At 31.2% G+C, this 16117-nt stretch overlaps 1 protein-coding gene across 2 annotated transcripts in view; it reads left to right on the top strand.

Moving 5' to 3' along the window:
• Positions 1–16117, top strand: part of LOC148611311 (glycerophosphocholine phosphodiesterase GPCPD1-like) — a 43130-nt gene that overhangs the window by 6155 nt on the left and 20858 nt on the right. For both annotated transcript variants that reach the window (XM_088591743.1, XM_088591742.1), the window contains exons 2-12: positions 4–311; positions 2975–3138; positions 3710–3766; positions 4420–4571; positions 4852–4929; positions 6197–6307; positions 6944–7097; positions 7682–7817; positions 9582–9636; positions 10385–10477; positions 13484–13558. In XM_088591743.1, coding sequence (XP_088447869.1) covers positions 112–311; positions 2975–3138; positions 3710–3766; positions 4420–4571; positions 4852–4929; positions 6197–6307; positions 6944–7097; positions 7682–7817; positions 9582–9636; positions 10385–10477; positions 13484–13558 — 1275 coding nt within the window. In that variant the 5' untranslated portion in view covers positions 4–111. The remainder of the gene's footprint in view (positions 1–3; positions 312–2974; positions 3139–3709; positions 3767–4419; positions 4572–4851; positions 4930–6196; positions 6308–6943; positions 7098–7681; positions 7818–9581; positions 9637–10384; positions 10478–13483; positions 13559–16117) is intronic.

Raw genomic sequence — 16117 nt, 5'->3', positions numbered from 1 at the left:
CAGGAACAGGGTCTGCCTTGCACTAGAATTTGATAGAGTTAGCTAACATATAGCTGCTTCAGAGGAAAGTCAACTATTTTGTTTAATAAGCTGAACATTTTTATTGTGAAGATGCATATGTCTGTATCATTTGAGGTTACATTTTGTGTGAATGCTGACACAGAGCCTGGTGAGACTGTATGTATAGTTGGAGATTGTGAAAAATTAGGGAACTGGAACCCGCATCATGCTGTCAACTTGAAGAGAGTTTCTAGTCCTTTCCTTGGTAGGAAAGCTTATAATGAGAAGAACAACAAAAAACCCAGTGGAGTGTAAGTTATACCTTACATAATATATGTTATGTTGACTATTTAACTGATTTATTCTTCTGTCCTTTTAAATAAAAATACAATTTCTGCAATCAAGCTAATTACATGTACATGTGTATTTTAAGATGCCTAGGCATGTACATTTATACCTTTTGTACCTGCCAGATTCTACATGTGTACATTTATACCTTTGTACCTGCCAGAATCTACATGTACATTTATACCTTTTGTACCTGCCAGAATGTACATGTGTACAATTATACCTTGTGTGTACATTTATACCTTTTGTACCTGCCAGAATGTACATGTGTACATTTATACCTCTTGTACTTGCCAGAATCTACATGTACATTTATACCTTTAGTACCTGCCAGAATCTACATGTACAGTTTGTACCTACCATTATATCACCATGTTTGATGTACATCATAACATGTATACTTTGTGCCTGTCAATATATCACCATGCTGAATGAACATGTACAATTTATATCTGCCAGTACAAATATATATTGCGATGCTGGATGAACTTCAATATGTACATTTTGTACCTGCCATTATATCACCATTTTGGATGTACATTGTACATTGTATATTTGCGCTTGCCAGTAAAACTACAATTTTGGATGTACATGTATAAAACTGCATGAATATAATGCATACAAAAGCTGATGGATACATGTATAATGGCAAAAAGAATGGATATAGCAAAAAGCAACAAATGCACCAGTGTATAATCTAACTCAAAAATAGTAAATACTTTCCAAAATTACAGGTCTTCATCAAGTGTGAACACACCTTTAAGTAAACTCTGAATATATCTGCCATTCAATATACAAAAAAATGTATATGATAGAATTTGACTTTTTAGCTAGACTAAGATGTACACGTACACTCTACATTTATATACATGTACATGTACTGGTAGATCTGTTATTAGTCCCCTACTGGTGACTTTCACTGGAGGGGACTTTAGGTTTGTACTCTGTCGGTCTGGAAAATCAGTTTTCCACACTTTTTATCATGCTTGCAGATATGCATTTGGTATTTGATACTTTGCTTAACCATGGCAAGTTACAGTTCAAATTTTGTTGAGGTCCATTGATTGTTTTGCTGAGTTATAGCCCTTGGACTTGTAAAACTATTGTAAACTCAGATTTCACACTTTTTTCGTTAACAAAACGCATGAAGTTTGCATTCTGTTCTCTTCAACATAAATTTCTTCTGGTAAGCTCTGATTATTGCTGATTACACTACATGTACATGTAACTATGATATAGACTGAAATTGTTGAAACGGTCTGTTTAAGGTGTATTTATTTACTTTAGATGGTACTAGTATAGTAAAAATCCGTTTAAACATTCAATCAATCATTTTCTTTTTAAAAACATCTGTGGTTATGTAAGATCATTATATATAGCTTAAACCTAGTTACAACATGTAATGGGTAACCATGTCCTGGTATTACATTGGAGAATATTTTGTTATTTAATATATGTTCCTTAAATAGCTTTGATAGATGTAAATGTCTTAAAAGGTACAAGAATTGCAGTGTTTTTATATGAAATTTTGTATCTAAATGATCTCGATCACTATTAAAATACCAGTTTAAGCTTTCTTTAAGTTTAGATACAACTATGCAAAAATAACTAATAATTGTGTTGGTTAGTGTAAAATAATGATTCCTGGTCCAGTAGAGATTGTCTCAACATAATAAATCATTTCAGTTAACCACAAAGAAGTGGGGTCACTTCTTGGGAAAATGCCTATGTGAACTAGGGAACTGCTTATAAAAATTATGAACACTCAACATTCTTATATATTATTTCTAAATTGGGAAATCATACCCAATCATAAATTATCTATGTAAAACCAATGACGACAGAGGCTATCAGCTGCTGCAGGCAATTATAAGTTAAGCTAGTAGGAGTACAGCCTATTGGTTTGTACATGTAGATGTATATTGATTTCCTAAAACTACCTCTAATTGTCATTTAAAAGCATTACAGTACTTTTGGTATTGTGGTGTACATCATTTGTGATGGTGGAAAAATCAGATGATTGATCAAAATAAAAACATTGATAAATCTGTATTTTTGAAAGGATAATTAATTGGTAATCATGAATACCCTAACCGTTTTCACTCATGTTGTGAATGCTAGAGGATTGAAGTTACACACTATTTTTTACACAATCTTTAGCCATTTCTGTCATAATCTTAATGTTCTTTAGCACTCAATACTACATGTACAATAAATTTTGTTACTTACTCTTTCCAACTTATTATCCTATAATTCTGCTACCTGAGGAGAATAAGTAAAACTATAAAAGGCATACAAATATCGCCGCATCCAGAGACAGTACAACATTCTTAGTCCAATCATCTTCCACTTTCAAGCCTCCACTTTAAATCAAGATAGTTGCACTTAGGTTGGCACCACTTTCTGAAAATTGACAACAAAATTTGGCAGCTTGTAATTTTTCTGGCAACATGATAACAACCCCCGAAAAATGTGATTAATGATCATTCCAAAGATGCACATACATGTACACTTTACTTTTGTGAGAAATGTCTTGGTTACAGCAAAATAGTTAAATCAATTAAATGAACATACATGAGATAGGTCACATTTTCAATTAAATAAATTGTTTATCTCTGTATTACAGAAATCTATGGAAAAGAACTGTGAAACTTACGGATGGAATGCATGAATATAAGTATCGTTATTTTATCGCTCGAATTGTAGAATCAGATAGTGAGGAAAGTGAAAAAACAGTAGATGTCATAAGATGGGAAACCAACATACGACAGAGAATATTCTCACCCAGATGTATGTTACTGATAAATTAAGTCCTTTTTTTGTTATAAATTAAAAGTGGAGTATATGTATTTTTTATCTGTTATTATTTTATTATTATGTTATTTTTTTTTATTTCAGAAATTTTTGGTGATGTATGACAAATTTATAAAAAGCAAAGTTGCAGGTTGAATGTACCCATTTTTTTATTTTCTTAATTTGATACCTTTTTCAAAGTTTAAGTAAAATATAGGTTATAAGTATGTTGTGTGTTAAACACCTTATTTATACTGAAATGCCTTATAAGATCAACTGGACCATATATATAAGTATTAGCAAGTATTGAATTTTAGAATGTGTAATACTGCACATAAAGTTCTTGTCGCAATTTCACAAAAAGTCGTAAGTGTAAAGTTGATAATTAGTAATAACGTCATAAACTAAAATAGCATTGTGACATCATGATTTACGATCAATTTCACACTTACGACTTTTTGTGAAACCGACGCCTGATCTATAGCAGTGTGACTCAATTTTTTTTATGAACCTGTATTGTTTTTACTTAGTAATGTGTATGTTATAAATATTTTTACTATATTTTCAGCTTATCTAGATGAACCTACAAAGTATGAAAACACAGTAGATACCTTTGGTGAATATGGTATGTAACAAAAAAAAACATTGATATCTCAAATATTTCAACAATATTTTTTGTTTTATATTTTGCTGTGGCCTGCCCTACTACATGTATATGACAGTTTTAGTTTGTTATATATTCTAAATTTTATGTGCACTCATATTTCTAGATCATAGAATTTTTTGTATCCCCCCATTTCTAAGAAGTGGCTTTAGAGTGGGTATACTGATTTATCCCTGTCATTCTGTCTGTACATGTATGTTCATCTATCCATAACATTTTTTTTTCAAAATAATCTTTCCACAGTAACTTGATATTTTTACACACGCTTTATATTGCCATTATTCAAATTTCTCCCTGCTTTAAGGGAATTAATTATTGGTATAACTTCATTAAACCCCTGAAAACAAAATTTTTTAGATGTAATTTAGCAATCACCATCTGTTCTTTAAAATATGCTGCTTGTACTAAAATGTTTATTGAACTTTAATGGTACTTTATAGAATGGTTGGGTGTTGTATGTAAACAATTATTGTCTGATATTTGAAATGGGAGATAATCCAGATTAAAGATTTACTAGTTATAGATAGCTATTGAAGGCAGATGGGGTATCTTTTTGTGGTTCTGCTCACAGTTATAGATGAAAATTGTGCTAAAAATTCTCCTTTGGTAAATAGGGAGTAAGAAGCATGTGACCAAAGGATGGTTGATTGATCAGACTGAGATTCATATACGTCTCCATAGCAACCCAATACAGATGTGGAAACCACGTCATCGCACACAGACGTACAGCATTAAATGTACACCATTAGATCACAGATTCAGAGATGTAAGTATTTTATGGTTTAAACTTTTTCTTGTATGGATAAGAATAAATAGGATTTAAACAGGTCTCTGAATGCACATGTTTTATGTTTTGTTGTGCTTCATCAGAGATTTAGTGAATTTAGTGCATATTATTACTTGTTTACACCTGAATTTTGTTAAATCATTTTTATTAACTGGTCCAAGATCTATTTATTTTATATTTAATTTGAACTTCTTCCATTGGTAAATGTTTTATACTATATTGTTGTTCTATGTTCTCAATTGAGTTTTAATAAATACAGATTATTGATGATGATGAGGAAGATGACTATAAACCTCATACTATGCCTCCACAGACATTTACTAAAGTTTTTGTTGCTGTAAGTATCACTAATCAGGATCTTGGCAGAAGTGATCATAAATTGAAAAATTTGTGGGGATTGGCAATTGCCTTTTTGGATTGTGACACTACTATCGTGATTTTAACAACATAATAGGCTAGAATTGCATTTCTGCATGCCAAAGTATGGCACAAAGTCAGAACTGAAACATTGCTAGTTACTGCCTCTATGTTAGTCCATGCAAACTCAAAGGGAAGTAAAATTTTGTTGGTTTAGATTATAAAGAATGTGTCTTCTCAGTTTGATATGTTTGTGACTGGTCCTTGTATCAGCTATCTATTAGTAAGATTTGTTTCAGTAAGTAGGTTTAAATGGTTTAAGGCTTTGGTACTTAAAACACTAGAAATGCCTGCCAATGGACTACAATTTATCAAACAAATATCAGTTGTAGAGACCATTAGTAGTAATTCACTAAACATTTATTCTTCATTTAATGATTTTTATTGAAATAATAAAATGCAAAATTTTTGTTTCACATTTGTGGTTTGTTATTTATTCATGTATTCCACCTGCTACCATAGTGGTATGATATATTAAATCATATACATTTTCTCATTTCATATCTTTTTAAATACAACACAATTTATAAAGTTTCCATTTTCCATATACATTTTGAAGTCATATATATTGATTCCAGTCTCTTTTTTAATTTTTTATTAGAACAAGTAACCCTGTTTTGACTTTAATTTTTTTCAATACTTTTCAGTCAGTTGTCAGCAATTTTTTTTTTTCAACTCGTCTTTACAGACATTTAATAATATACTGTTGTCTGTGTGTCTGTTCCCCTGTGCTACAATTACTCTAAAATTCTCTCAGCAATATCAGTAAAACTATGTAGTGAATTGTTAATTATTCTTCCTTCAAACTAAGTATATTTTTATTGATATAAACCCCCTTTTTATTTTTATCAATTTCTAATTTTACATTTCTGGGTAATGAAACTTATATAAGGAATTTCCGCTTTTTGTTTTTGTTTTGGATAATGCCCCAAGTTTTGAGGAACTTAAGTATAGATCATTTCTCTTGATGTAGACTCCTGTGTGAGTTTTTTAAATTTCTAATTTTACATTTCAGCAGTTAAGAAACAGTGGTTTTTTCTTTTGAAGACAGAATCTTTATTGATTTTTATAAACATCTGATTTAAAATTTATGGAAATTATAAATAAAAGATAAGGTGATAATTGGAAGGCTTATCATGCACCACTGATAATGCAGCTATTTAGTGATATATATGTTGTTATTACAGGAATTAAAAGATGGTAAAGAAACCCCTACAGTTCAGGAGCATTATGGATCTATCTACAGTTCTCATGATTTCATGATCTTTTCTGCTAGAACACTAGATCCGGAGTATTTGGTAGGATAGTTTACAATGGTCTGAGCAGTTGGCAACATTCAGTGTAGGGTCAATCAATAAACGATATTTTCAAATTACAACATTTCCCTCACATTCATCAATGAACATGTTGGAAGATGAACTATTGACATGGTAATGCCCTAACATATAGGACAATGCTGATGATACATTGACATAATCATTGCCCTTACCTATATGTAAGAAAATTGCCAATATTAAGTAGTTTCTTTTATCATCAAGACAAATTTTGTTATTGTATTTAGAAACGAAATTTTTCGTCTTCTAGGAGCGTGTTCTAACATTACAAAATCCCTAGCACATCATCAAGGCAACTGTTTCATGAAAATCAGTTGAAAGTGTTGAAGTTTGAAAATTATCTTGTTAAAAATCTGACTGGAATGTTCCATATTTTCATAGGACTTCATTACCGATTACTGTAAATTTATAAAAGACAAAGTAATGTTTGTATAACATGATCCACATCTATAGCAAAAAATGTGATTTATTTTTGTAATTAGTAATGAAAATTACCATTATGGAATGTTTACATCATTTAAGCTTGGTTATCTGTTAATGTAGTAATTAAGTGATAAGCACTGTTTTTAGTAATTTAGAATTAAGTTCTCATTTTGACAGGGATTTCAGTTTGATTTCTTTGTTTATCTACCTGAGAGGGAACCTAAACATGTTGGTTACAGTTACCTGTTACCCATGGAGATGAAAAACTCAAATGATACCAAAGTTTTACCTATCACTGGTCTCAAACATAAACCTATTGGACAGATTAAAGGTCTGGCTAAAAAATATGCACTTTTACTTTTATTATAAGTCAAGTAAAATGTATATAATTCCACTGAATTAACTTATACTAAAGGAGAAGGTTAGGTAAGGACTCCCTTTGGCCTCATAATTCATGCATTTTTTTAAAATTTGATTAAAGCTGATTTCTAGGTAGTAGTAGAATAGTAAAATGGTCGCAAACTCTGAATATAAGATGTTTTTTGATGAGATTTATGCTGTTATTCCAGAAATAACAGTATGCATTTTATTAAACATTTACAAAAGCCTGTAACTTTTAACATTTCTGCAATATTTTAGATAGTTTTTTTGTGGAACAGAAGTTGCCACACATATGTTGACTCAAGATATTTTTACACAAGTTGTAACTGACAATTATACACAAAATTTATGAAGTACAAGAGTCACCACACATTTGGCAATTGTTAAAAGAGTGAAAAACTGCACGAAATTTTGTGTATCCCAGCCATTTAAAAAAAAATCTCAGCTATGTTTGAAGGGTAAATATGACAATTTATGTTCAAATTATTACCATAAATCAATCAAATCAACTATAAATACATTTCTTTTTTTCAGTGGATTATCTGTTTATTAAGCCTCTAGTTGGCCTGCCTATGTCTATGGAAGTGTCCTACCAGAACTACTGGAAGTTTGAACGTGCTGCTTTAGATATCGGACATAAAGGGATGGGTTCTTCATACAAACATAAAAAGTAGGGTACTTTTGTTTAATTGATACTACCTAACAGGAAGAAGTGTTTCTTCATTTATTATATAGATAGCAATCCTTGTGTAATTCATTTCCACAATTCACAATGTGAAATACATTTGGTGCTGTCACTCTAAGACTATCTCCCCACCAAGATGTCATAGCATGAATATCAGTATGTAGATCACAAAATTTAAAAGTCATGTTAAAAACAGCAATAAATGATGGAGTAAATCTCTATGATAAACTGGATAATCAAAATATAACAAATTAACACTTAATGATATAATTCTTTTGTGGAATCAGATGAGGGTGTTCTTTGGCATTCATGATCAAATTTTAGTTTTTCATTCTTTCCAGTGGATTATCCTACATGTATTTCTATTTTGATTTTTTTCTGTTTACTCAGCTAGCTTTCAAATCCAGTACTGTATTTAGCCCTCCTGGCCAAAGGCCATGTGAGCTATTGCCATCACTTGGTGTCCGTCATCATCCGTCATTGTTTGCAATTTTTCAAAACTGTTCTCTGAAACTACATGACCAATTAGAAACAAACTTAGTATGAATGTTCCTTAGGATATTCTGCATAGAACTGATGTGGGAATTTTTTATCGGTCCAAATACATGGCAGCTGTTAATAATAGAAATAGAACATAGACAGAAGTTTTTCCCATATATCTCCAAAAGCGTTAGGTTTAGTAGAATTCTGACTAAGGTAAAAGTGTTCAGAATGTAAGATCTATCTATGGTAAATTTTTTGTGTAAATTTGTAAAGCCATGTTGTAGTAGTTGCCCTTTTTCTATCTTTTATTGGCTATTTTGAACGTCATTTCAAAACTCTCCTCTGAAACTTCTTGACCAATTTGAATTAAACTTGGTATGAATGTTCCTTTGGGTATTCTGCATAGAACTGATGTAGGGATTTTTGATCTGTTGAACTGCATGGCTGCTATTACTAAAAATAGGACAGAAGGGTCAGACAGAAGTTTTTGGCATATATTTCCAAAACTGTTAGCTTTCATCAAATTCTTTCTATTACAGAAATGATCATCATTATAAGGCCTACGTAAGTGTGCACTGGATTAAAGTTATTGCACTTGAAAGGTTGAAAATGATGTTAATTTTAGTTTTCAGCCAATATCTTGAAAACTATGATAAGACAAAAAGGAAACTTTCAATTGTTAAACTGATCCTTGTGATAAGGCCTACAAAAGTGTGTGGGGATTGAAGATGTAGGACGACTCCTTGTTAGAGTAATCACCCATAAAAGGCGAAAAGTTATGTTTTTAGCAGTTTTCAGCCAATATCTTGAAAACTATAATAGATAGTAAGAAACTTTCAGTGGATGAAATTATCTTTATGATATGTCCTACCAAAGTCTTCTTGAGTCATAATTGTTGGACAACTCTTTGTTAAAGTTATTGCCCTTGAAAGGCAAAAATTTAACCAGGTGAGCGATCCAGGCTTCTGGGAGCCTGTTGTATCTAATGTTTTGATTATGAATATATGTTATTTGAATCAATAAATACATGTATATATGTTAAATTAACATAAGCTCCCTCATGGATGTCTTTTGATCCCTTAAATTGAATGCGATGATCCCTTAAATTGAATGCAAAAAAAAAATCATAGGATTTTATTTTATTAATTTTATGTGAATATTTTAGAAAAATTCTCTGGCATTTTACAAAATACCTCTATATATCAAAAATGTCTAAGTACTTTTTCAAATAGACAATTAAGGTACATTGGTAATATATTTGAACAGATCAGATGCTGTGAGAGAGAATACAATTACATCTTTACAGTCAGCTGGTAGTCATGTAAGTTTTTTGCATTATAAGACGTAGGAATGTTTGTAAAAAATTTGAGCAAATTCTAAAAGAAAAACAAATAGGAGCATGAGGGCTAAAAAAATATTTATCCATTGCCCAAAATATACATAAATAAAAATGTCTAGTAAAGCATGCATGCTCTTTTAAATCTGACATTTTTTTTTAACATTCATACAATAAATTACAATAATCTTAATTATTCATTTTAATAATTTTACATTTTACATTCAGTTCATCTTGACTGTAATTTATTCCTAGGGAAACAATGAAGTTTAACAAAAGTGTACAGTTGATTTAAAATTTTGACATTTTGACAAATATAAGGAATTTCATTAAAACATGATTTGAGGCTTTGCTTATGAAGGACAGAGTAATTTTTGCTGAACGTCTCATTAATATTGTAGCAATACACAATTGATGCAACCGAAGCTTTATCATAGATTAGCAAGAGCAGGCAATATAATCCTAATAACAACTTTGTTGATTATTTCATGTTAGTACGGGCTATATTTTGACCAGGTGACATGCAAAGCTTTTCACCTGCATTAAAAGGTCAAACAATCATTTTTCAAAGAAAGATTTAGTGTCGTTCATGTTCCAGACCCATTTAGATATATATATGTTTTTTATGCTCCATTCCTATTATAAATGTTTTTTTAACTTCTATTAGTTGAATTTGAAAAGTTGTGTTTCTACTGGATACTTATTAATTCAATGTTCATTTACTTCTATATAGGGTGCTGACTTTGTAGAGTTTGATGTAATGCTCAGTAAAGACCTTGTACCTGTTATTTATCATGATTTCCATGTTCTGATTACATATAGAAAGGTAAACTTCAAAAATATTATGATGCTTCTAACTGTAAATGAAGAACATTTTTCTTATCTACACTGTGCTCTTCCAATTAATGCACATACATGTAACACACAAATACCCAAAGTTCATTTTCAGAAATTAGTTAAAGACACCGGTAGCTGAAATTTGTAGCATGCAAAACAAAGCAATATATTGGCCTACTGAAACATTGTTACACTAACCAGTGAAAATTACTTCAACTTTGAAAGAATTTTGAAGAAGATTAAAGCAAAGAACAAAGCTTTTCTATCTAACAGTTTACTCACTGGATTCTCATGTAACTTTATACTGAATACTGTATGTGTTCAATTTTGACACTATTGGCTCTAGACAGACATTTTCAGCTGGCCATCTGACATATTGTTTTCATAAGGAACTAAATTTAGTGTTAAGTCAGCTGGCCATCTGACATATTGTTTTCATAAGGAACTAAATTTAGTGTCAAGTCAGCTGGCCATCTGACATATTGTTTTCATAAGTAACTAAATGTAGTGTCAAGTCAGCTTGCCATCTGACATATTGTTTTCATAAGGAACTAAGTGCAGTGATAAGTCAGCTTGCCATCTGACATATTGTTTTCTAAATGAAGTAAATGCAGTGTTAAGTCAGTATATATAGATTTATATGCTCTCAAGAATTTTTCGATGATTTTTGTAAAAGATATGCTTTTGAATTCATTTTACAGCTTGTTGTCTGACAAAATGTCAAATAATGATTATGTTGTATTTTCATTTCACATTTTGATTCTAAATCAAGTTTCTGTATGTTATTTATCACAACCTGCTAAACTGGAAGGAATTTTCATTCTCTTCAAAAACCACTGTTTTTGAGACACCATATTTTTACTAAAGAAACAAGAAAATTTCCTTAGCCAGCACTCCACAGTTTAGTTTAGTTTCACGCATTTGGCTAGGGATAAAAAATGACATTAATGGAAACCGGTGGTTACTATAGTGATTAAAAATGAAGAATCTATTGTGGATAAAACATTTTCTGAAAAAGGGGACTTTTCAAAGTATTTTGCAATGTTTTATATATTTTCAATGTTGAAGGGGCTTTTTTCAATGACAATTTGACTTCATTGTGAAAGTGAAAGTAAGTCAGTTTTTTACCATGCTAAATTTAATAAGTGGATTACAAAGTGAAATAGCTCAAAATCTAACCAGCGATGCCCATATGAGGATGGGGTTTTTGAAGGAAAAAGTTTGGACAGTTTCAGGGGATGAAATAAAAATTTAAGATATTTTTCGGGAAATTTGATATTTTTAAACCTGCTTTTATGAACTTTTTTGCAAATTTTCGCATATTTTTGCATGGTTTCTATGGTAACCTATTTGCTGTAGGTAATTTTTTCCAAAAAATTTTTGCTGCATCCTGAAGGCCTTGGCTTGAGCTATTTCTAGATATATAGATTTACAGATGCTTGACAATTTTTTAAAGTGATAAATGTTATAAAGCATCAGATTACAAGACCAAAATTAGACAGTTCTACAATACTGTGGAGTGCTGGCTTAAAGGGAGTTGCCAATACCCCTACTTATTTAAAAAATTGCTTTACATCTTAGAAACTAGTGTTTTTATGCTATGCTTTGATACAAGGGTTAAAAAAATGTAACTTATGGTATGGACCTATGTTGTTGTTAGCTAAGAAGTCCCTAGCAACCAATTATGCTGATTTTTCGCACAGTAAACAAAACAATCATTGAACTGATTCATATGTGAATATGGCTCTTGCCATCACAAAGAATGGAATATATTTTTAAAAGCTAAATATTTGTGCAGGTTACATGTAAAATAGTTAACCGGGCAACTTTAAAGTGCACAATAAGCAAAGGTTTAATAACCTTAGACCTAGAGTGGGCATTTGGTTTTCAGTCCATTCAGATTTCTGTGATTTTTCATGCGATGAGCTTCAAATGCACTATTTTGGCATAAAACCTGTGTTAAAAGCTTACAAAACCATAAATTTAGGGTTCATAGGTACATGGGTTATAATTTTATATGTTTCAAGTGAAAATTTTCATTTAAAAGATGATTATAGCAAAACAAGTGAAATGCATATCTCTACTAATGATGGAGATAGTCTAGTATGAGAATGCCTCTAAAATTGTTATGAATTGTCCAATTTTGATAAATATGGTATCATTTTTTACTCGTAAGGCAGTAAGCTTTCAAAAAATAACTAGAAAGTTACAGTATTTTATATTGCATTCTGCTTAACACACCCATGGGTTGAAACACAATATGCGCTTTCCTGTAAAAAATTGGCACACTTGAATTAAGTGTAAGTATTTGTAAGAATCAGGCAAAATGGGAAAAATCAGAAATATGCATGTCAAAATCCCACCGATCTGACAATGTAATATCACTCATCGATGCTTCCTCTATTTGAAAACACCATTATTTGATCTCTGCATCATTGGATTTGTTCAGAATTTTTTCTATAAAATCTTAGAAAAATGAGGTTTTTATTACAGAGTTATCTGCCCTTAAAATATTCATTTTCAGTGAATTTCAATGAAATTGTAACTCAATGGTTCAGCATGATATGGAAAATCTGGTTCCATGGCAAAACATGGACTTTGCCTTTTATGAATATTGGGTACCTATCTGTCATCTTCAACTCCTCCTACACCATAGAATTCATATTTCATAGAATCTTTAATACATGTACCACCAGCAATTTTAGATTTTTTTCCACCATATATTTTCTGGAATGTTGAGCCAGATATCATTTAGCCAGCATAGCTCACAATTTTCTAATTTATAAACAACTTTGCTTTTACTTTTTTTATGCAAATTTAAGCTCATGCGTCTTTTAATGAGTAAAACGGGAAAAGAATTATCTTGGCAACTGATTTCACATTTTTACAACTGAGTATTAATGAATGAACTTTCATTAAAAAAAAAACAGTTAGTAAAACTGATTTGTAAATATTCTTTTCAAGTTGAGTAAATATGTTCAATTTTTATTTACAGAAAAAGCGACACGAGTTGGAGAACTTTCAGATATCTGTGAAAGATCTGAATCTATCAGAACTTCAATCTATGCAGGTAAGGACATATTACTTACTTCCTTGGTAATCCAACTGCCTAATTCATGATCTCAGTCCTTTCATTTTTTAAAGCTTTGGTTCCTTAATTATCTTAAAAATTAAGTTATTAAATTACCATAAGATATCCATGTTTAAACTGTTGCTCTAAGCAAAGGTTTGATTGGTAAAATGACATTATAATTGGTGCTACTTCTTCTGTTCAACAGTGACTTAGACTCTGTCAAATCTTTGATATTTTTAATCCCTAAGCAATGGATGCATGTACTTAAATAATCTAAATGATTGAAGGATTCAAGCAATAGGCTTATGTTTACTTCTTCCCACTTAAAAGTCACAATATATTCCATGAATTAACATCAAATGTTACCATATTATAATAAAACCAATTTCAAATCATACAATACTAACATACATTAAAGCCTTTTTGTTATTTATTTAGATATTCAACAATTTATTTTTACATAAGATATTACTGTCTTGGAATTAAAAGAAATAATTTCATTAAGTACAAAACTTAAAAATCATTTTTTTTGGTTACCTATATATTTTTTTGGTGACCTATATATTTTTTGATTACCTATATATTTAAAAAAAAATAGTCTAGAAAATGTTGTAGTTTACACAGTTCATAATAGTCATGTGCAATTGTATGGAAATAAACTTTTTCAAAATCTGTTCACTTTAATTCCTCATTCTGCATATAAAAATAAAAAAAAGGGATTTAGAAAGATAACAGTCGTTTAAGTCAGAGACATTATCATTAACAGATTATTTTTTCTTGTTTGCTTTGGTTATTCAACCAGGATGCTAATTAATTACTGATTTGTGTTCTGATTTCTTGAAATTCATAGTTGTAATTTATTGGATTAATATCTTGTTAATATAGTTAAGTAAAATCAGGGAAACTTTACAGTAGCTTTCTTTGATGATACATGTATTCAATTCTTTACCACATTGTTTTAGGCTCCGATGGGATACAAATTTATGAATTATGTCCCTTGGTAATGCATTGGTAACTTCCTGCTTATTAATATTGGCTTACAGGTTGTTAATAGGTTTTAATAAACTAAATATATCTCATTTAAGAATAAACACTTGTTATTAGACCACATTTTATAACAATAAATACGTTACCATCATGAATTCTGAGTAAGTCCATCTGTGCAAGTCAAGCAGGTGGAATCCCCTATCTAAAAATTTCATCCAATGGGATGACATAATAGTAGCCATCTACCCTTTATTCATCCATTTAATTTCTGCCTGTGCAAGAAGACGCATGTGGTAAATTATATTGTGAATAATATTGAAATTTTGTAATATTAGAAATCCTTTTTTTTTTGAGGAATTTTCTTTTATATATTTATTATTTTTGTATATTGATACTTTATTATGGAGTTTAGTGTTAATAGCCTATTTCAAGCCATTACTGGCAATGAGCCCCCTATTGAAAGATATTGCTCTTCCTCCTGAAGTAAAACCATTTTTACTTCAGGTTGATGAAGCTCTAGCCTCTTCTAAGCTTTTACTTATGGGAAGTTTGGCAAATTTTACTTTATCCAAAATATCTGAGATTCTAGATAAAGCTAGAGTTTCAGACAGCCTGAAGGATTCGTTGTTAAAATCTCCATTGGATGACGAACTTTTTGGTCTTCCTCTTGTCGAGATTCAGAAACAGCTTAATCATACTCCAGCACCAGTAAAGGTGAACGTTTCTCTCTCGGGAAATAATTCTAAGAGAGGTGGTTCTTCTACTGGTGGTCCTCCTTTCCTTCCAAAGAAAAGAGAAGGAAGGTTTTCATTGAGGGTGGCATGAAAGGTGGTTCTAAGAAAACGGTTACGAAACGCCAAACAGGTAATTTTAAAGGCGGTAAAAGGTCTAATCCTTCCACCTAGGAAGTTACCCTCCCTTACATTACTGACAAAACTCAATCATCCAGAGGTTTTTTACAGAACTCCTCTTTTTCAAATCCCAGTAGGGGCGAGGTTAACTCATTTTCTGTCAAAAGATATTACCTCAGATTGTTAGGTATTGTCAGTAACTTTGGGGGGGATTAACTCTAAAATTCAAGGAACTACCACCTCTTTCACCAGTTTCAATTCCAATGTCCAACATGACTGATCTGCAAAAAATATCAGCAGAGATAGATTGTCTTATGACAAAGAAAGCAATAGAGGAAGTTCCTGTATCATCAGTAGATCCAGGTTTCTGTTCTTGGATTTTCCTTGTTCCAAAGAAAACAGGAGGAATGAGACCAGTCATCGACCTGTCCATTCTCAACGTTTATCTGGTTGTTCCCCATTTCAAGATGGAGACCAATCGTTTTATCAGAGCTTCAATACTTTCAGGTATGTGGACCACTTCCCTGGATTTGACAGATGCTTATTTCCATATTCCAATATGTCCTTCTTACCGAAAATTTCTTTGTTTTGTCTGGAACAACAAGGTTTACCATTCAGAGCTTTACCATTCGGCCTATCTACTGCAACTCTAGTTTTCACCAAGGTTATGCAGACTGCCATAGCTCATCTTCACCCTCAGGCCATTCAGATTCATTCT

This window comes from Perna viridis, chromosome 7, assembly GCF_037379345.1.
Source record: "Perna viridis isolate PV_CMFRI_1.1 ecotype Kerala chromosome 7, ASM3737934v1, whole genome shotgun sequence".
In the NCBI taxonomy this organism is placed as follows: domain Eukaryota; kingdom Metazoa; phylum Mollusca; class Bivalvia; order Mytilida; family Mytilidae; genus Perna; species Perna viridis.
This window is presented reverse-complemented; position numbering and strand designations above follow the sequence as displayed.